This window comes from Gambusia affinis, linkage group LG13 (assembly GCF_019740435.1).
Source record: "Gambusia affinis linkage group LG13, SWU_Gaff_1.0, whole genome shotgun sequence".
In the NCBI taxonomy this organism is placed as follows: Eukaryota; Metazoa; Chordata; class Actinopteri; order Cyprinodontiformes; family Poeciliidae; genus Gambusia; species Gambusia affinis.
The window spans coordinates 14,695,432-14,718,564 of record NC_057880.1 but is presented as its reverse complement, the minus strand read 5'-3'; the positions used below and the strand labels follow the sequence as shown (position 1 = coordinate 14,718,564).

Below are 23,133 nucleotides of genomic sequence, written 5' to 3'. Positions count from 1 at the left end.
TAAATACCTTGAAAACTTAACATGTACTGATTTTCTAAATAATGCCAGTGAAGAAAATAAAAGTCCCTGAAATGAGTTTGCAATATTTTTTTCCTAAACCTTCATTTTCACTCTGTTATTCAGGTTTGAGATGCAATTAAAAGCCTTGTTCACCAACCAGTAAACAGGGCTTTCAATTGCCCTGTTGAAGATGTTGGATTTTCTCAAATGGGAAAGGTTGCTTTTACTGACTGACAAAAAAAAAAAAAAAAAAATTCAAAGGACTGATGCAAATGAAACAAAACAAAAAAAGTCTAAAATTTAAAACATCTTTATATCAACTCCAGCCAAAATACAAAGTTCTTAACATAAAGATGTCTTGGGGTTACCACAAATAAAGCAGGTATTTATTTTTAATATACAAAACCCAGATTTTTAAATAGCAACTGCAACGAATAAACATGTTCAAGTCTGACATTGGGTGGGCTGCAATATATTTTCTAAATCAATTACATTAAATATCAATAAAAACATAGTGGAACTGATTTTTGCATCTACAAGTGATTTATGCCCTTAAAGAAACAGAGCCTGGTAAAAAATGAAATAACACAAATAACACTGTGCTAAAATGTGTTGCTGTTAACAAAACAATTACAAATATTACTATAGAAATAAGCAAGCTTCACATTATGAAAACTCACCCAACAATCAGAGGAAATGAAATTAAAAAATGCTTGTGAATATAAATTATTACTGTTCAAATAAAAACCAATATAGTATAACATTAAATTTACCGGTAATTTTTTTTCTTCGGAGAAGTTGAAATTATCTCAAATTAGATTTTTTTTTTTTTCTCTCCTCTGGGAAGTGTTCTCTGAAGATTTGGTGTTTAAATAAAAGGTGGGGTGGTTTGCATGGTTTTCTGAAACTCATTAACAAGAACGGTAGGTGTAGAGAAACACAGCAATGACACCTGACCACAAACAATGCAAAAGGTATGACACACGAACAGCACAACCATTTCTTTGAATAAACAATGCAGATCTTAACATCTAACGAAGCTATAATAACAATTTTCTGTTAATGCTTTGGGGGAAAATGGGCATAAAAATAAACCTGGCAGGAGAAGTCCCAAAATCCGATCAGAAGAAATTGCAGCCAGAGCACGAGGCGCACAATACCACATCCTAATTGCTTCTTGAAGCAAATAATGTCAACTGCAGCTCCATGAAGAGACCTTTTCACATTTAGCAACACATTCATTTACAATACATTTCATAAATAAGGCACCTGGTTCACAACGTTACATATTCACAATGTTGTGGTTGGAAGACTGGCTGGAGACACAAACCGCCAACTTACCATTACGTGAAACTTTGATTCAAAGCTTCCTCCAGCTCAAAAGAATTAATGCAGAACATGCCATCATGTAAAACTATAAATATATACAAAAATGAAAAGACAGATGCACAAGAGTGAGGATGAATTCCATATAAGCTTGATGCTTATGATCTGACCTTCTAAAATGGAGGCTTGTCAGACATTTGTTATCTCCAGCCATTTTCATAGAGTGCAGAAACACAAAGTAACTACATTTGTCAGACATCTTTCAGGACTTATCTGTAGTTCCTGAACACAGAAAAAAAAAAGAAAGAAAAAAAGTTCAGGAATTACAGCACCATATTTGCGTTTTCACCATCAAGCTTTACAAAAGCATGAACAAATTTCAAAAAACTGCTCCTTCTGAGAGGAGAATTATCCAGAGAGTTTGGGGCAAGTACAAAATAGATATTTTTGGTCCTACTAAAATAAAATTAACAAAATTCCTCTAGATAAAGAATTTCTCTCCAAAAGGTCCAGTTTATTTTGTCCTGGTGCGCTTTGCAGGGGTCTCTTGGAGTTCCTGGGCTCTCTTGGTGGCAACCTTAGTTCCACTGCGCGGCAGTGACGATGCCTGACTCCTCTTCAAAGCGCCACTTCTTGTTAGCTTAGGTTCATCTACTTCAGTGGTAGCTTTAGGAGATTCTACCAGTGATGTCTTTTTGGCTCTCTTTGAAGGATTGCCACTCAGAGGGGTCGCTGCCTCCATTTTTTTCTGGGACCTTGTTTGTACCTGTTCAGATGAGCCTGAAGCCTTTCCGTCAACGCCCGGCTGTGGCGTTTCAGCAGCAATCTCTTTACCTTTGCTTTCCACAATTGTGCTGTGAGCAGATTCCTTAGTTTGAGGTTTTTTCTTATTTACGTCACGTTCTACTTCGTTCACTTTTTTGCTGCTGATCTTGCTCTTTGATGTGTCCACAGGCTGATACTCAGGTACTTTAGGAGACCCAAGTCGTTGCGAGCATCTCTTTGGTAGTTTTGTCTTGCTTTTGTCTTTTGAAGCTTTGTTGGCCTGAGTCTTCACAGCCTTTTTTGGAAGAGAAGGTTTTGCTGCCTTACTCCCAGTCAAAATCTTCCTTCTTGCCAGTTTTGCAGCAGACTCTTTGATTTTTTTGCTAACGGGTACAGTAGATTTTTTCACCTTTAAATGTGGGTTTAGATTTGATTTAGCAGATGACTTATTAACAACCACTGATTTCTTATTTTTTAGCATTTTTGAACCCCTTTTCATTCTAACAGTGTTTTGCTGACCTTGCATCTTCCCTCGAATATTGGAGTATTTCCTCAGGATTCTTGCACTAGCTGGATTCTTAGATTTTCCAGAAGGTTTTTGTGATTCACCTTTTTGGGCACTGGCTTTGGCAGCAGAGTATTTACTCATATTTTGAGTACTGCTAGGAAGTTCTGCTCTCTTGACTGTGTTTGCCTCTTGTTCAAGTGCTTTAGCAATAAGTTTCTGACTTCTGGGATTACTTTTTACAGGAGAAGCAATGGGAAACTTTTTCAAATGTTTCTTTAAGCGTTCTGCTTGAAGGCTTGGAAATGCATCCTGTGCGGACCCTGACCCACTAGATGAGCTGTGGAAGCACAGCTGAGTTTCGGATGGAAGACGTGTATTCAACTTCTTGACAATAACAAGGGACTTGGTTTCTGTTGAATCAAGGAACCAGCGACAGATGCTGGTGAGACTGAAACCTTTCATGAAAAGCATTTGGACAGGAGAGTATTTCTGCTGCTCTGAAGACTTTGGTTTTCGTGCCCTCCGTTTACTCTTCCATATTGCTGCCTGTCTGTCTGATTTGTTTTTGTATTTTGCTGTTGGCTGACCCTCCTTGTCCATTTGTACCCAACCCTTTAACATTTTATCATATTTAGTATTCAAGTTTGTAATTAAGTGTTGGTTCTCTTCACCAGTAAGAGCCTGAAAGAATTTGTTGACAGTTTGTTTAGGGGGTTCTTGTTTTGGGGCAATGACAGGGGTCTGGGCGCTGTGGGTCAACAGCGCAACAGTCCCAGAGGTGGATTTCAGCTGAGCTTTGGCTGTTCTTTCTGGGATTATTCGAACAGGGCAGACTACATCATTTTGCTTTGGAGTGTCAGCAGCACTGGTGGAAAGTGGGGTAGATCTTTGTGATCTCAAGACTAATTTCTTGTTATCTGGTGGTGGCGACTGAGAAACAGCCTCGTCAGACATTTCACCCTTATTTCTTAATGGCATTCTCCTGGGCCTCTCTGACTTGGAAACATCTTTATCTTCACTTGCTAGCCTGTCCTCTACAAGAATTACGTTTTGCTTTTGGATTAAATCAGACTCATCTATATCTGAGTTCTTTCGAAGCCCACGTTTGTTGCTTGTTGGCACAAACTCGGTCAGATTTTCAGTCTTTATGGGAGATGGCTTTTCTGAAGAATTTGATTCCTCAGTACTAACGTGTTGTTTCTCATTTTTACTGTTATCTGAAACAACTTTACCTGATCTTAAAGTTTGTTTAGTCTCAGATCCACTCACAAGTTTATTCTTTTGGGTGTCTTCAGAAATTACCTCAATTGGCTGTGTATTTTTAGTGTTTGGTCGCATAGTCTCAGAGACCTTATGCTGTTGGGAGCATTCAGAAACTGAGGGGTCAGAATGCTTATTAAGAGAGGATATGGTAAGAGGTAATGGAAAAGTGGGGATGCGGAGGGAAGGTAGCTGTTCTGCAGGTGGAAGAATAAGAGTTGAAGGCTTCGGGGAGGAAATGGAAGTGATAATACTTGAAAGAGAAGCTGAATTTTGATTGGATGATCTCAGTTGGCGTTTCGATACCGTACTTTCAATCTGATCAGCAGACTGATCAGAAGGCACAGGTATCCTGCGCTGATTTCTCGGAGAACTTTTTTGTTTTGGGGTTTCTTTAGCCCTTGAAGGTAATTTAGATGTTTCGCTTGAGGGCAGGTCAGAGGACGGTTCCATAACTTGTTGAATCATAGCAGTCTCTAATGTGTTTGTTTCTAGTTCAGGTTCCTCTAGTTTTTTGTTTTCAACAGCTGACATAGGTGTAGGATCTGAAACACTACAGATAAGTAGATTCTGACAAGATTTTATCGGAGTTTTACTTGAGGGTGTGGGGTTTCTATCAGCTCTATGGCGCAGACTCCGGTCTGAGGCTGAAACTGGTTTACCATTGACAAAGCCAACTATGACTGGTTCTGTCTGTCTCAACAGATCTGATAGCTGAGCTTTGGTGTCTTTTTTTCTATGCCAAGGTGGCAACTCCTTTGGCAGCTCATCAACTGGCTTTGAAGGCTCATTGCGCTCAGCTTCATTATTTGCTGTCTCTACAGGTTCAACACAGTTCTTGGTTTCTGGCATTTCAGTTTCTCTCCTTTTTACAGTCAGTTCCTCTGCTATACCTGTAGAAACTGACATTTCTGTCCTTTCAACATTATCACAATGCAACTCCATCTGAGGTTGAATCTCCTGACTTTGCTCCTCTTGCGTTTTTTCCTCTTTATCTTTCTTTATCTCTTCCTCCACTAGATTTACTGTAACAGAACTATTCTGAATATCATTCTCACAACTGAGACGTTTATCTGATGAAAGCTGGTGCTCTGCCTCTCCAGTGGTGAGACTCTCTAATGAGTCTACTTGTGTCTCTGTAATGGTTTGCTCTGTATTGTCCAGTACAACCTGTTGAGACTCTGGCTCGTTAGTGTTTGTTGATTCACATGAAGGCGGACCAACACTTTCTCCAATTTCTTTTGCCATCCCTAGATCATTCATTGTCTCTTGATCCGTTAAAGTGTCTTTAAGAGTTTCTTGGCTCTCTACTAGAAGGTTCATAAAAGGTGATGAACCAGAATGGACCTTATTCTGGCCCTGATCGGTTTGACTCATTTCAACCTCTACAGAATCTACCTTACTAGCGGCTACCTCTACAACATCTCCTGCTCCTGAAATGACATGCTCATTCGATTCCTCTGAGGGAATTTGTTGATTCAATGTCTCCGAGAATGTTCCAGCAAAAAGCATATCTACTGGTGGTAGACCTTCAGGTTTAGTCAGAATTTGTTTCGGCGTGACCAGTGTAGTCATCTCTGGCATTGGGTTTGGACAGTTGCCCCTTCCGGCCAATGTGCGAACTGTTTTCAACTCCCAAATGTCATCTGAATACATATGCCCCCTAGTACTTTTTCTGGCATTACGACGGGGGACCATGCCACGGCGCTTTTCCTTTAAACAATCTGTAATAGGTTTGTCAATAAAAACAATGTCACAGTTGCCGATATCAGGGTCAACTATTTCCCTACAAGCATTGTCCCTGACTTGATGTTCAGAGGATACCCTGACAGTCTTTCTTGCTGTTCGAACAGAATTTGAGGGAAAGGACACATGGATTGGAAACACTTTTGCCGTTTTATCTTTCTGTTGTTCAAGAACCTCTTTCTGACTAGCTTGAGAAGTGATGTTCAAATGACTGTGTCTTTTCACAGAGGAGCTAAGTCTAGCACTGTGTGTCTCTGTTCTATTGGACGAACCTCTTTTCTCTTCGAGAAAATGGAAGGGAGAAGAAAGAGGATTATCGAGCACACATGACAGCTTCTTACCAGCAGCAGCACTACTGGTTTTGATCTTCATCCGAACAGGTGGCTGATCACTCTGACGATTGTTCTCTCCATCCACTGAACTGGGGGTGGAACTGACCCGTGGTTGGTTACTCCCGAAGCCAAGACTAAAAACATCCAAAGGCGGGCCTGGGGTTATAGATGTTTTCAAGGACACTGCATCCTCTGGAATATTCTTTTGTGAATCGCTGTTTGGGACAGAATTGGGGAATTCCAGGACTTCAGCTTTAGGAGTGGATTCATTGGGAAGTTTTAGCTCGGAACGTGATTTCTCTGGGATTGTACTGCTAGAGTTTGAATTCAGAGATGCTTTCCCTCGAACACCAGAAGTAGAGTCAGATGTTTTTTGGACATTAGAGGATGCATGAGCCTTGACTTCCGTTTGAAGAAAACCTATTGCATCTACTATCCGTCTCTGGTGGTGTGGACACAGTTTTGCCATGAATTGTTCCAATGTGGAGGTGGACTGCAGGTCTTTTGCTTTTGAAGAACGGTAGTCCGGAGACTCACTATGGAGACAAAAAGAACAAAACAAATTAGTGTTACTAATGTTTGATACACCAGTAATTATGGATGTGGATACAAAATTAAGTGCTTGCAACCAAGTGAAAAAGAAGAATACTAACATCGGATTTCATATGTTGCATATTTATTAGAAGAATAAGCAAATCTAAAACTCAATCATTCATCCAGTGAACTTGACCAATCATATTTTTTTTAGTGCTTACATTAAACATACATATATATGCATTAAATAATACATGCACAAGACAGTGATGGTAGTCCAGTGTGATATAGGTCAAACACACATTATTCATTGGTAACAAGTACATATGGGGCAGTTCAGTACATCAGATTTTATATCGAGCTAATTTAAAAAAAAAAATAAAATAAAATATAACATCTGGATTACTGAGACAACTTGTCATAAAAATGTAGTAGCATATGCGGTCATAAGAATATCTGACCTCATATGCTACCTATTCTAGAGGTGGTAGATGTGACTACCACATTTCTGGTGGTCAGTTTTTTTGGGGAACAAAAAACCCTTGGATTATATATTTTTTAATATTATACCTTAAGGAACAAACATTTGAATAAATAGAGTTCATTTTGGAACACAGTTAAATTGTGTTGGCCCTTATATACAAAAATGGACTTTAAGAAATATTATTAAAGTTAGCAAGAATGTAACCTCTTTTCAAGTGTTAGTACAGTGTATAGTTATGCATGGCGAAAAAACATTGGATTAATTAAAAAGTAAAACACACAAAGATTTTGCATTTAGACGTTTTTCATTAGTTTAAACTTTTTCAAGCACAGACCAAAACATAAAGACCAACATTCACCCACAATAATTTAAAACTGAAAACCAATACCCAAATAGAAAATGTACACATCTTGGCAAAAATGCTAATGTACCTGTTGGTGATTTAAGAGTAAATTTTAGATTAAAAAACAGGCTTTCCTACAACTAGAACCCATTATATTTTTAAAGGTTGTGTTTATTAACTTCACATCTCTGCTTGCAAAGTTTAAGGTGTAAAGTGGAGTACCTGAATAACAAATAAGAAAAGTGTTGTCCCTGAGGGTGTCGTTCAGCATTGCCATGAGGAATGGACACCAAGTACAGGTATTATTCTTCCACTAAAACAACCTATCCAATCTTACAAACAGGCAAATTCATCCACCTGGCTGACATAGTACTGGAATATACAGAATATATACATTACAAATCCTAGATCATTTTTGTATGCAGTCATGTTCAATAAATTAGAATATATGTTTCTTTGAGGACCATTGGTCAAAGTAAAGTTTGAAGTACATCTTGAAAACAACCTTTAAACAGGCGTTAATATGATTTTTATTCACCCACATTTTTGTTTTGAAATGTTTTGAATAGTCTTATTTAATATTAGAATATTAACCGTTTTCATTGGCTGTGTCAAATAATTAAAATAAATAGAGGACTGAAAACAACAGTTTGTGTGTAATTAAACCATATAATCTATTTCACTTAATGAATTTAGTTACTAAAATAGCTGAACTTCTCAACAATATTTTTATTATTTTAATATGACAGTACTCTGAAGTTCAACTTAGTTGAGACTTTGAACTGGTTTACGCCCAATGCAAAGTTACAGTAATTCCTACTTTTACATCAAATCACACAAAGGTCGAGCATTTGTTAATATGAAAACATCTTCAGGACAATTTACACCAGATACAATAAACCTTCTAAAACACACAGTTTAGTCTAATCATGCAAAAATACTGGTGTGTTTCTTTATATTCTTCAGATGCTAAAGCAAAGACACAAATGCTGTACAGTGATTTTGAGAGTAAGAGACTTTGGTTGTCATGTATTTACTAAGTAAAGTTAAGCAACATTTACAAGATATACACTTATGTTTACCGACTTTACTGTGTAGTAATATTTTTTCTTGATACAGATGTTTACATTCTTTGTTACATGGCTATAAGCATGCTGAAAACAATGTATTAATATCAGAAAAGAAGTGCATGGACAAAACATATTATCACCCGGAAGAAAAATTGAGGCAGAAGTGAAGTTTTGAATCACAACAAGACAAAAACACAGTTTACACCCTCAGTAGAAGAAACCAACATCAGTGTAATGGACAATTTGTAGATCACAGTGCATTTACTAACTCTAGAATATGTAGATGCTACTACATTTTTATGTATTTTACGTGTTGAATTGCACAGCTGTTTTCCTTCTGTGAAAGTGTCTTACAGTATTCGGTGTGTTGTATGCATTGGAAAATGCTACAAATATAATAACAGTAAAATCTTATTATGTTCCTGTGAGGTAGTTGGTTATTAACACTGTTACAACAGAGAGTGAAAAACACAAAACAGTGAATCAAATTAATAAATGACTAAGATTACAAAAGAAACTATCGGTGTCTTCCAAGTTCCACTGGATGATTGTCTATAAAAAACTAAAAACTTAACACACCAAAAATAAACTGCACTGTTTTGTGTTATGTAAAGCAATAGCTTAACAATAAACAATAACTGATAAAAAAAATTATTAAAGCATTTGATGACTGAAAATCATTTTAAGAACACCTGCATTTGACCAAAGACAACATGAAGCAACCTGTGATAAATTGGTAGGTTTATTCGCTCTCTATTATTACTGTGCCGACATACCAAAGGTTTATATCCCTGAACATGTTTTACTCTTAAATAATTGCCTGTTTTTTTTTCTAAATCTAAATATTTTGATACATCATAAGAGTGTAGTGAAAATAAAGTTTTAGTGAAAACATCAACTATTAATAACCACATCAACAGTATTTATCTGAAAGGCAGCGAGTATTGCAAAAGCTTCAATAGCAAGATTTGCTGGAGTTGTGTTAACCTGATAGAAGAATAATGGGTCACGACCCCATTACTCCAGAACATCCTGAGATAAAAGTGATGGTGTATCCTTGATGTGAACTGTTGGATGTGGCCAACTCAAGAAAAACAAAACAAACAAAAAAAAAAAAACAGTCAAAAAGTTTTATAAAATTGGCAAATATGCCCTCAAACATTTCCTCCTCATACTTATCCCTTATTAGTGTTATGTGATGTCAATTTTGTTGGCATCACTGGAGTACCTCAAAGTGTCCATCAATAAGCTTGCCTGGTAGACTAAGGTTTTTTGTTTTTTCCCCCTTAGATATAGACTAGTTTTGGAACAATTTTAATTTAAACTTATCAAGTTAAGCAACAAATAATGTTTAATAAGAATGTGAAGAAGTAGGTGCCACAAGACATAACTGAATAAAGGAAAGAGAGTAATCACTGCATGGTGTAAATGGATACCTAACCATATAGGTATCCATTTACACCTGGAGTGCTTGTGAAGTATTGATGCCCCTTAAACCTTTTCATATTTTTACCAACAAAAAATACAAACTTCAATTAATTTTGTCATGAATTAAAGTCTGACAACTAGCTTTCACTGGGATTCTTTTAATCTGATACCCTTGGCAGTTACCTGAAGAAAACTATTGATTAAAGAAAGCACCATTTTGATCAAATAGTATCTTATTAGTGCAAAAACTAATCATACTGAGAACTGAAGACTTGAACTACTGTGCTACTGGTTTGTAAAGTTATTTCGAGGCAAGGACCAACAAACCTGTCTGGGAGAGAAGTTTGTTTGCGGCAAAAATTTAACAAATCACACTGTACCTGTCATATTGTGATAAACGGACATTAATACAAGATGAGAAAGAATTTTTCTTTGACTAAGGGTTAGTTAGCTTCTCAGTATGAACTACACTTCAATGCAGTGAAGCCATATAAAAGAAAGAGTAAACATTACACATGCGTGAAAATCATGCTTGGAAATATATATTAGACTGGGATAAAAATGGGGATTAAAATGCAAAATAGTCTTGCTAGAATACAATATTCATAAATAAATATATTGTTTTTTAATGGATAAATTAACAATTCTGTTATATTACAACATACAAATTTAATTTAATAGGAAATGTTTCCATAAATAATTTGGAAGTTAAATACATCTTTATAGTTCCATAGAATTACTCCAAACTTACTATGAAGATTTGAAACGTTCTTAAAGAAAACACACAGGGTTGGTTTCCTGTGTGATCTTAAAAGAAATACACAGGGGTGCCAGATATCTAGTGTTCTTATTTGCTGTGTGTAACAATTCATTGTAGTGTACAGTGACCATTTATCTTTTCATAATTTCTTAATGTAATAACATCGACGTTAATAAATAAGTTCTGCATTTTACTGAAAATCTACTTGTATAGCAAGGAGACACTTGCATACTTGAATATCGTAAGTAAATATAATCAGGACTGGAGATAAAATAAATAAGTTCATAATAAATAAAGTTATAGAAGTTTTGTGGAAAACCAAGTCAACCGCTGCACAACGCAGCAGATGCACCGGTTAATAAAAAAGCCCATCACTGTTAGTTGGTTTCAGAAAAAAACTCACTCATTGGACATTATTAAAAACATTTCCAGTTTCTTGAGGTGATTTCTCTCTATCCTGGGAGAGGATGTTGATGGTGCTCTCCATCCCATCAGGAGACAATGAAACACCCTCCTCCTCCACATTACTGATCACTTTCAGTTTCTTTTTGGGGGGATGTTTTAAGGTTCCTAGACGCTCTTTAACCTTGTATTCCAGGGTACTGTGTGGAATCCCATAGACAGACTGGGCTTTGGACACGCTCATTTTCCCACCCATCACCACCACAATAGCCTCTTCGAGAAGCTCGGTGTTGTATTGCCGATATCGCCCTCGCTTCTTCCTGGGGAGCCTGTTTCCTGGGTCTGTTTCTGAGTCCGCAGAACAATTCCCCGCAAGGGCTGGGTGGTCAGTGGAAAAAGACCAATATTCCTTCTCTGACCCTGAGCTGTTAGATCCCACACTGCTCCTTTTCTGGATCTGTCTGGGAAGTATAGAGCAAAGCTTCTTTCCAACAACATTTTTACTGACTACATCTGAATATTCAGAAGGCATATTATCCCAAGAAGGCTTTGATCCTGTAGTTAAAACTCGCACATGAGGAATCTTGATGTCAAAAGACGGTGAGCTGGAATGCTCTTGAATTTTGTTTGCCTCCTTAATGTATTCTTTCTCAACAGAAAATGACTTGGATAAAACTCCAGCGGCTTCCAAAAGTCGTGGTATATCTTTAAAGTGCTCGTTAGCATCATCACTGGTTTTAAGTTTCAGTAGGGCTCCAAGATTGGTTTTGCAATTCCAGGAAGAAGCAGCATTTCTTCCTGGAAGCTCAGTGTGGTTGCACCCATGGGATTGGCTAAGTGGTGACTTGGGGTCGCTCTCCAGTTTGGGCTCCTTTTTGATGTGCAGCGAGTATGCAAGTGATGAGGTAGGCTTAAAACAGGCGGAATGGCTGATATTCTCCCTCCTCCTCCCATTCTGTAGGTTCTTCATAAACAGCTCGACTTGTCCGTCCGCTCTCAACGACGGCCTGATTGGATGGAAGGAGATTGGATGTAAGCAGAGCTTGCACAGTGCCCTTTTATCTTTCTAAAGGTGGATGGGTTGTGGGGGTGGGGGGAGGATGTTGGCCACTCCTTTATCATATGACAATGTTTAGGTAACATTATTGTTAAAGTCACTCTCCACAATAGCTTTACATTTCAGAATAAAAACGGCTCTGGTTTCACAATTTTTATTTATTTATTTATTTATTTTTGAGGGAAAACTGTACAAATTTTGAAGGAACATGATGAAGAAATAAAAGCAAAGCAAAGAAAGAGAAAATAAAAGCACAACTAAAATTTAAGCAAAATAAAGCATTGAAACTGCAGTTTTTTTCTTGCAATTCATTCATGTGGTTCAAAATGCGGAACCAAAAAACGGATTATTCTTCCAATAAGGGAACTGTGATTTTACACAGGACACTGCATTTATGACATGATAATTAATAGAGAAAAAGATGTTGCAAGTGCAGCAATAAAAGGAGCATGCTAGGAGAGGATTATTGTGTTGATCAAACTCAGAAAATGCACAATTTGTTAACAGTGGTTGTCAGTTGTTTGACTTGAATCCTTATAGATGACCAAGTGAAGGTTAAGCTTTATCATTGGGCACTTCATCATATTACCAATGTATTCCATCTTTTAAATTTAATCAGCATCCTTTTTGCAGCAACCCATTTCAGTGCCCCTTTTTAATTACAAATAAGGCAATAAAATGAATAAATGGAGGAATTAAAGGACTATTCCTAAAACTCGTAATAGTGATTACATATTTTCATTCCTAAAGAGAGGAGTTCTTAATTTTTGTGCATTCAATAAAAAGGAAAGAAAACTCTTTCTATATTTAACTTGCTGACCCCTGAGGAGAACACATCATTGTAAAACTGGAAAATTTTAGCTGCTTGGATGCCATTTTGTCCTTTGGAGGTACACGATTCACAAATGTATGATTCAGAAAAGGATGCAAGCTACATGTTGTATAACTAGAAAGGTCATTCAGCTCTCAAGGCACAATACTGTAAGAGTTGAAAGAAACTAATGCTTAAATAAACCAAATATTTTATTTGATTAAAAGGGCACATTCAAGTCTGGGTGAGTAAAAAAGATTCAAAAGATTAAGAACCAAACAAATCCCAACTAATAATAATTAGTATTGAAAATAAAAACATATCAAAAATAAAACAAAACCAGGTTATGGCTGTAAGTAAAAATGAAGTCAAACCAAAAGATGCCATTATTTCATATAAAAGCATGTAGCGAAATAAAATAGTCAACACCATCCATTTCAGTTCAACTCAGTAGTATATTTAAGTGATATTGAATATAAACTAACCACCCCAAATACTAAATGAACTCACTGAAAGGAAACAGCTCAGTTTAAAAAATTTGTTACACTACAAGATAACTCTTTGTTGATTCTACTGCAGAACATGTTAAATCCTCAAATTACATTTTCACATGATTTTCTGAGTCAGCATTTTTGTGAGTTTGTCTTTATTACTACAAGTCCCACAGTATGCAATAATAATATCAGGCCTCCCAGAATTTTGGGACAAAATGGTGATTGTAAACAAAACCATAGCCAAAACTTGGCTAACTATAGGCAACTTAGCAAGTTCCAACTTTAAAGGCAAGTTGCTAACTATTAAATTAGAGATAGCTCTAGTGATTTTTAATACAGAACTGTATTACTTTTTGAAAGCTTAGTAGAAGTTGTAAAATTACTAACTATATTTTACTGGATATTTAAGAGTGAACTTCCCTTTTGTTCACAAAGGTATTTTTTCTCTCACGCAAAGATATCCGTATCACATATCTTTGAACTTGGTTGCGATTGTAAGTAAAAGTACAGATTGACAGAAGCCATTCTGATCCAGAGATATCTGCCTCAGATATCTTTGGATGAGAGAAAAAATACGTTTTGTGAACAGACCAATTTTTCTGATGATTTTTGTCTAATCACCTCAGCACTTTGATGCCAACACATCAAACTACATAATTCAGCCCTTTTTTGTTATGCTTTACAATAAGAAAAAGTATCAACACAATCTGTGCCAATAGAAACAAAAGAGGAAGAAAAGATTCTTACCACTTCAGTGAGACTGTAGCTGGGGAAAGGCAGACACTGCGGGAAGATATGCTGCTGCTGCGATTCTTTTTGATAGATAAGTCAAGAACTCCATCTATCAAAACACACACACACACAGTTTTTGTGATCCTTGCAGACTTCACCATAGTCATACTTGTACAATTTTACCAAACTGTTTCAAACTACCTTGTTCGTGGGGCTCTGCCATAGGCTTCTTGATGGTGAGGTCTAAGGGAGCATCCTGGTCTGCCATGAGAAGCTTGCTCAAGACGGGGTTCTGGTTTTGTGCTGCTCCAACCAAGGTGTTAGCAGGGCTGGTCGAAGTAGTCCCTGACGGAAGGAGTGGGGCCAGCCGGCTTTGGTCAGAGTGAGGCGGGGAGTCTGAGCGACCGTCCTGAGGAGAGCTGGTTTTTGAGGTATATTCGGCTGCAAACTGGCTGATCATTCTCTGAAGAATCTCTCGAGCCACTACTGGAATGTGTGGGTCTGAGAAATTTGGCACATCTGAAACACAGATGTAAAAACGGTTTAGTGTGTATTCCTTCTCAGTCTTGATCTGTAAACATGCCAGAAACAACACAACATTTAAATAATAATCTTGTTTAAGTTTAGTATAATCCCAACTCGAAAAGTATTCAAGTAACAGTAAAAATGTCACCAACCTGCAGAAATACCTTTTCTGCAAAGAATTGCATTGAGAAACTCCTCAGCCTTCTTCTCTAGCCTGATGATTCTGATCTGATCTTTAACTAAAAGAGGTTTAGGTGCATCTTCAAGATGATTCTTGTTGAAGCCAAATAGGTGTTCCTGTGAAATAAAAGAGATGTGTTAATCCAGTAGACTTTAGAATTCAACATACACAAAACAGGGGCCTTTATACACTGGATAGATCATTTTAAAAAGACATGATGAATTACAGAGAATGTTCTCCTTGATAAATATACAAAAATTCAGTTTGAAGTTTTTCAGTTGTACACTTAAATATGTGTAATGTAATGATAGGCACGCATCTATTGAATAGGCACTAAAAGTAAAAAAAAAAAAAAAAGTGTATTATGGTAACAAGAGTGATGACTTTCAGTTTGATCATCAAATCTTGTTATGATCCATGAATTCACCATACCCAACCACTACTAGATGGTAGTATCAAAAGCACTTTTCAGTATAGAAGTTATTAATGGAAGAAGAAAACTTTAAGTTAACTACGTCACACTCAGTTTTCAATTCTTCGCCACAAAGTTCATAGTGATTTGTAACAACCCCTGCAGATGGAACAGGGAAATAATATTGGTAGTTTAACTTAAATCTCTTATTTTAGGTCAGTAGGTTTAAGATTATCATGTAACAAAAACGCAAGGCCTTCCCTATTGTCTTAGAAAGACAATTTAAAAAGATCTTGTCTGTGTGGAAAAGTCACCTCACGTTCTAAAATAAATAATTAATGGATATCCAGAGCAGAAAGTCCAGAAAAGTATTTAATTTTATTTACATTTCTCAAAGAGAAACTGCAATGAGCTAAAGGCAGTGTCAGACAATCAGACATGTTCTACAAAAATCACAAACCATCTCTACAGAGAACCCATTTGAATGTGTAAAAAAGAAGACAAATAATCTTACTTTCACTTTATCTCTCCTCAAACAGCAGAACAGACAATTTTCATCAAATGACCAGTCAGACACAGCAATAGGCTCAAAGTCTGTGAACACAAAACAGATGAAAGTTGTTAGAAAAAAAAGACACTTGCATGTTTTGTACCTTCACTTTCTTAGTGACGAATAGAATTGAGATAACTGAGATTTAATTTCATTTTAAAATCTTAGGATAAAGATTTTGTGTTTAATGTATAAAATCTTAAGTCTGACATTTTTGAGCACTTGAATATTTAAGACAGCACATTTCTCTCAACGACTTTATTCATCAACACAGGTGAACATTGCTAAACTGTAATAAAAACACTTATTGAAATCTTAAAAGTACAGCATTCATTTTTATTCAGATTTTTCTTAATTTAGTAATAAGGCAATGGACATAAATATATAAATACAATACAAGAGTGGGCCACCATGAATGCATGCTAGTGTACCATCATTCCTTATGTTTATCCAGCTCAAAATGTAATGAATAAAAATCTTTTTTGGCTCATAGAAATTATAAGGCTTTCCCTTTGTCTTAGTAAGAATGCATATTGTCCTAAATGTCCACAGGATCCCATGTTATCAAAAACATTGCAGAAACACAAGCCATCCTCTCTTCTGCTGGCAAGGGGTCTGTCTTGGATCGATGTGCATGGGTACCAGATGGTACAATGGAGGAGTATTGTCATAATGAGCATGCAACAGCTTAGCAATAAAGAAAATGGTCTGGGATACTCACCCTTAAATACTTTTAGGTCTTTTACCAACTCTGGACCAATCAGACCTTCAAGGATGCTCTCAAAACCTGCAAGTAGACATAATTCAATAAAATAAACATTTGATTTCACATTTGTACATAAATATAACATCACGTTAAATCCAAAGAAGGACAGAAACGTCTATGAGTTCTTGAAGATGACATCTCCACCGCATATGTATTAGATTCTGATTCTGTTTTGGTCAAGTAAAGTCTTTCCCTTTTCAGCAGCTTAAAGTGATGCTTTGGAAACACACATTATGAGCTGCATCTCTAGAATTCAGTAAATACACTTTATTCTTCTGTTGCCAGGCAACTAAAGCACCTACAGAGTTCAGAGTGCTGCTATAGCATGAAATGAAAGAGCCAGCAACAGCATCACCAGGTGATATATATTGAATTATACATCTATAGAGCTGAGATAGGAAAATTAAAAGAAAACCTTGAGTGGAAAAACTCAGGAGTGACCCAACCCAATCAAAGTGCAACTGCATATATCACATGTACAGACTGAGGAGATGTCCTACAGTCTCAGCTGTTAAATAGATGGTTTGTTTTGCTGCACAAAATTCAACTATGCATTAATTCAGAACAATATATAATGCCTGCCAACTGCCACAGGGTCAGCATAACCAATCTGAAACTACTACGAGTTAAATCAAGCACTAAAGAGGTCAAAGGCAACATCTGTCCAATGAACTGTCACAAATATAAGCACAACTGTTTGCCATGCGACCCACAACAACGGAGGATTTAAAATAGGTTAATATCAAAATGTATTTTACTAAGCTAAAAATATGATTAGTGAGCATTTAGATCATAAACAAAAGTGAACCAGGGTATACTAATGATCGCAATTCTACAGATAATAGAAAATGTCTACTTACAAAATCCTTCACAGATAGAGAGAAAATGTACCAGCCTTTTCCATCTATACTCTTGCAAAGCTCAAAATGAATTCAGAAAAGCTTGTCATCTGGTAAAATGCCCCATTCTGCCGCCTTACAAATTCCCACCCACTTTCCAGCAGCCAAACATAAAAGGGGTGGATGGAGAGGGTGGGAGGGGATGAAGTGGAGATGCCTATAGCGGCAACATGGGTCTGTTTCTGGGTTAGTGCACAGGACTTCAGCTGGAGAGCTATCCAATCCTATTGCTGAAATATTTCAGAGGCTGGAGAAGAAAAGTGGGTCATCCACTTTTTATTTGACAGTGCAACACCATGGCATCAAACTACTCTTCAGGAATTCAGTTTAAGGCATTTAAAAAAATGTGTCACACTGTAATCCCCGACTTTGAGGTCATGTTGTATGTTTTTTTTTTTTTTTTTTTAGAGGAGGACATTATATCTTGCAATGAAGCAATGAATTACAACAAGAAACAAAAGCCTGTTTAAACCCAAGTTTTATTTTTGGACAAGTGAAACATTTAGAGGTGCTTAAATTACTGAATTTATTACAACAGGATGAAAATTTAAGGAATTGTTTTGTTCAGTTATGAATTGTGGCTCAAGACAACTTCTTTCTAAAGACATACTAAACATTTATAAAAAAAACAAAAAAACAAAAGGAAAAAAGCTAAAATTTAGTTATTGATTTAAAAAGTAAATACATTCTACAGAATGATCTGTTATCAACTCAGGTACAACATAATGAAAATAGATAACAGCCAACAGATAGATATAGTACACAATAATAAATCATGTCAAACAAATGCTACAATAAGATGAATTATGCATTACTCCTAAAATAGTACTGGTGTTTGAAATAATTGTATTAATAATAACGATTTGAGAAAGAAAGAAGTAACCTCCGAAATATTTCATCCAAACAATCCATGATTTTGCAAATGTGTAAATTCAGTTGTGATACAAAGTTTTGTGCAACTATGTTTTTAATTGTTCTACTTGTTTTGTATTAGGCATTTCTAAAGGGGACTTGTCTTTTATGATTAATTTTAGTACAGAAAAATACTCACAGCTAACAAACCTCTAAATACAGACATTGTGATACATTCAAAATCATATCCACAGTTTCTTAAATTAGATTTCAGCCAAGAATTCAGCTCATTTAGATGTTATGTTATTATTTTGGATAAAACAAGATTATGCTTTGTGATCAAACTTTGAAATTCAAGACAACAATTTATACGGTTTAAAATCTGTAAAACTGAAGTTGAAATTTTTAGAATTCCTGTTAAAGTTAAATCCCACAACTATATATTATAGACAACATGTAGACACAAACCATAAACGGTATTTCACAATTTGCCTAAAAAAAACCTTTTAGTCAAGCATTGACATTTAAACTGCCCAGAACTAACCATGGACCCTTCATATACTGATTGTCAGTTATACCCCTTCAATCTGCCTTAGCCTTCTACTGACCTACATTTAAATCCAATCAGAGACAGAAAGATTTGGAGAGTGCTGTTTGTAACCTTTATCACACCACTCCCACCACTGCTTAAAAAGAGAAATCCCTCAAGATCTACGACCAGAATAACTTCCTTAAATCCTAAACGTAAACCTGTGGGACACATTGATGTGACCCAAGATCAAAAATCTGTTCACCTTTTTTCCGCAGCAGTTAACTGTCATGCTAACAAGGAAAAGATTTATAGTTTGACTGATTAAATCTCCAGTGCACAAGATCAGTCAGCAACTCATTTGTCATTGCAAAGGTAAGTACATTCTAGAGTCTCTTTGTTTCAACTAATGAAGCCAACAAGGAACTGTAGGCTCTGTGTGTGTCACACCTGTTCTAAAGAGCTCTAGATGCTGAGAGTATGCAGCGCTGCACCAAACTTTACTGAACCCATCCCCCACTCAGCTACTGTAAAAACACCTTCAGATATAAGCAAAACCAAAAGCTCATTAAAACTGGAGCCTGGAAGTTTGCCAGATCTATTTCTTATGTGTTAAAAAAACAAAAAAACAAAGCGAGCTGGCATTTTGAGGCACAAATTTCACATTAGATCCTTATTCACACAGTAGTCATAAAAACAATAATTTTGTGCAAAGAGAGGATACAGAAGAAGTAGGTGTTGTGTAAAATGACTGGGGACAAAAGAGTACAAAGTCAAACAAGTTCTAAAAAAAAAAAACTAAAAAAAAAACGTATAGTTGTCCTAAAAATATTCAACATATGACGACCAAGCCAATTATCAATCCAAATTTGAAAACATTGGCTGTTGCAAATCACTACAGCAAACAAACACGTACCGGTACTTTAGTTTAGGTGAATCCAAATGAAAAATTATTTGCATCCATCTGGGCTAAAATGTGATTGCAGATATTATTCATCACAAATACATGATAAATTAATCAGGCTATCCAACAAAATCATTTTCACACCTTCAAATGGAATCGCGTTTTAAACACATTGTGTGATATGATATAAATAGAATGGTCGTATCATAACAAATTTCAAAAACATTTAGGACGATCATTACTGTTCCAATCCAAGATTGTGTCTCATACATTCATAAAAGCTCTGGATCATTTCAGACACCAGGCTACAATCCTAATGGGAAAACATAAGCCACATACCCACCAGAGGGAAAATGAATAATACGTGCTACAAACAAGTTAGTCTGTCTAGTTTCGATATTTGATTGTTTGGTGTTTGAGCAAATCTTTAACCCCACACATCTGCATGTAAAACGCCAGTCTGAATGACGCACATTCTAGAGATTTTTTAAATGCCGGCGGCTGCTGTACAAATCTGAATTTTCCCCAAATCCACACAGAACGCACAGTTTTTTTGGAAGCACATTTTGCATCTGGGGGTTGTTGGTTCATAAATGCATGTATGGGGCAAAACATACAGACAATTGTTACTGCTGTTCCACTGGACAATTGTGCTTGTCTCCGCCCTGCAGTTTTACTGTTCACATTAAACAACATGTCCATTTCAGGGAAAGTGGAGTGGTGGTGGCGTGCAGCCCTCTCCACCAAAAAGCCAAACAAAAGTATGTCCTTGTTGTTCCGGACTGAATATGCCATTCTACTGGCAACAAGCTGATGCTGTTGTCATGTACTCTGCAGCTTCACAATTATAGCCCAAACACAAGGGACATTTGTCAATCATAAAGAGAGAACTGACTAGACAGTCCTGGAAAAACATCAGAGAGCAGTTCAGAAGCTGCTATTGTCTCCTTACTTTTTTATTTATTTATTAACAATCTAAATCCACTTTCTATTCTGCCTGCTTAGTTGGAATATTCATTTTACTGACTTAAACCATAATGAGGATAAAGTATAAAATGTTCTGTCAATCAAACAACTCTAAAGTGTGACGCTCAAATTACTACGGATCATCTATAACTCCCAATCTAACTATGCCTTTTCCAATCAGTTTTAGGTAACTATTTTAAGTCAAAATATTGTGATTTATCATTCCACCATCTTTTTTAATGTGCATATCTTGGCTTCTACATACTTAAATTACACATAAATAGCATTAACCCATCACCATACAAAAGAAAGACGATGAAACTAATTTAATGTGACATTTTCAGATTATGAGCATGGAATGTTAAGTTATATGTTTTGAAATAGTCAATGATCTACCATTTAAAAAACATGGTTTCAAAATGTACTTTACCATCTGCCATCATCCCACACAGGTAGTTATTGACATTTATTACACTAAAAATATTGGTCAGTCAATTGCTTAATTGTTATCTGACAACAATATCAATGATTTGATATATGTCTCTACTCAACAATTAGAACAACAATTAAAAGAACAACAATTAGAACCTAAAATTACAATACTACATAAATTAACAATGGGAGAACCCAAATATAAATTCCATTACTGCTATTTAGATTTTGAGTTTTGGGTAATTTATTACACTTTAACTTAACACACCATATAAACAGATTGTGTATGCAGACCATTCCCTTGGCAAATCAAAAATTATATATTGCCAAAATAAACATTTTCAATTTAAAAAAACCCTTTTGCTGTTATATTAGGTCATCCAACCATCAGATTAGTGGAAAGTGATATTATACCTATTCAGCTTCAAGAGTTTCAGGAACCTCCGATCATTCAACTCATTTCTTTGGGGGAAAAATGCTTCTTTAGAAATTTGTACACTAGCATTGGAGACGTCTGTGCATGCTGCAACGTTTTACATTGAAATGGCCTTTTAGGCTTGAATAGCTTTGATTAGACAACCTCCTTTTTGCACAAATTGCAAACAATAGTATTTTGCAGCAACCCATCAGATCATATGTTGTTTTTTTTTTGTTTTTTTACCAAAAATTAGCTCCCATAGGGCAAAAAAAATTGCTTTTTGTACTACTGCCGTTTTTCTATTTTGTCTATTGCTCTTTGCGGATGTCCCTTGTGGGTAGGTTTTATGGCCGTACAAGAAACGTGAATACAAAGGTTCCAGTTCATGACTTTTGTATGTAGAAAGAAAGATAATTTTCTCAAATTTTTAATATATTAAAATCTATGTAATTAATTACATTTAGTGCAATAAAATCCCTGTCCAAGTTACTTGAATATCACTCGAATGAATACAACTCAAAATTTGCTGTTTTTATGATGTGTCCCTTTGTAAACAATAAATATAGTTTTTGTTTTAATATTAATATTACACTATATAACACAACACCATCAGTGTGTGAATGTGTGTGTGAATGGATAAATGTAGAGTGAAACACTTTGGGGTCCTCTGGACTTAATAAAACACCAAATACGTTCAGGCCACTTAACATTTTTTACCATATCATGTTGACCAAACAAAATAAGTGTTTCATTACAATGACTAAAGCACAAAAAATGTCGAAGCGTCTGAATTTGCAGATTTTCTTCCATACAGTATAACATATGCTGATATAACACTATAACAATAAAACACTACCACAAATTGTTTAAGTTTAGCATATTCAAAAATAAAATAAAATAAAACTACTACTATGCACCAACACAGTCTCAGCAGTGTACAACACGTCTATAATTGTTGTCGTTTGCAAGCCTATGGAAGTTCATGTATTGTGAAAAAGGGAAACTCTCCCAACAGTGGGGTCTCCTCTACTTCCTCAAAGCAATAAGCGCGTCCACGGGTGGTAATTTAAACTCTAACTGAGAACATCACCTCACGGGTCTGTGTCGCCCTCCCCCACCCAAATTACAGTATGATCGTAGCGAGGGAGCGCGCCGCGCACGGGTACGTCTTTAGCCGACGCTACACCCACTGACACTCCCTTTAAAACAAGCACGGTGCCCTTTAAACAAACTAACGTTAGGCCAGTACATACTTTATATCTACAACTGAGACTCAGTGTTAAGAAAACCAGCACATAAGCCAACTTCGGTGGTGTGATATTGTAGAAAACAGTAACACTTCAATAGCTACCCCAACTGGCTGCAGTGGGAAAGAAACAGTTAAGGACAAAAAGTCGCTCGGAGATGCCCCGAGTCAGTCCGGTAATAGATGGTTATTTACACCGAAAAAAGCTACAAGGAGGGGAAATTCAACCCGTAAAATGTGAAATATCTCACTGACAGTTTCCTTACCTACACAGTGAATAAGTTTGTGTCGCCAAGAGTCAAGTTCCTGCCGAAAGCCGCGCCTGTCGATTGTGCATTGCTGCTTTTTGCACAGACTCGCCATTTTCTATTTTCTCAGGCGGCGGGCACCAGCACGCAAAG

General features: G+C 36.3%; 1 protein-coding gene across 2 annotated transcripts; it reads right to left on the bottom strand.

The window, feature by feature from the left end:
• Positions 1-61: 61 nt before the first annotated feature.
• Positions 62-23,112, bottom strand: wu:fc17b08 (ligand-dependent corepressor). Of its 2 annotated transcripts, none has more exons than XM_044135871.1 (7): positions 22,999-23,112; positions 16,442-16,507; positions 15,685-15,764; positions 14,730-14,874; positions 14,254-14,571; positions 14,068-14,161; positions 62-6,473 (listed from the first exon to the last, which is right to left on the bottom strand). In XM_044135871.1, the coding sequence occupies exons 1-7, from the start codon at positions 23,093-23,095 to the stop codon at positions 1,841-1,843; spliced, it is 5,433 nt and encodes a 1,810-aa protein (XP_043991806.1). In that variant the 5' UTR covers positions 23,096-23,112; the 3' UTR covers positions 62-1,840. The 2 variants fall into 2 exon arrangements, with proteins under 2 accessions (XP_043991806.1, XP_043991807.1); XM_044135872.1 differs by lacking the exon at positions 62-6,473 and adding an exon at positions 6,613-11,965 and having other exon boundaries at positions 22,999-23,095.
• Between the last annotated feature and the right edge of the window lie 21 nt (positions 23,113-23,133).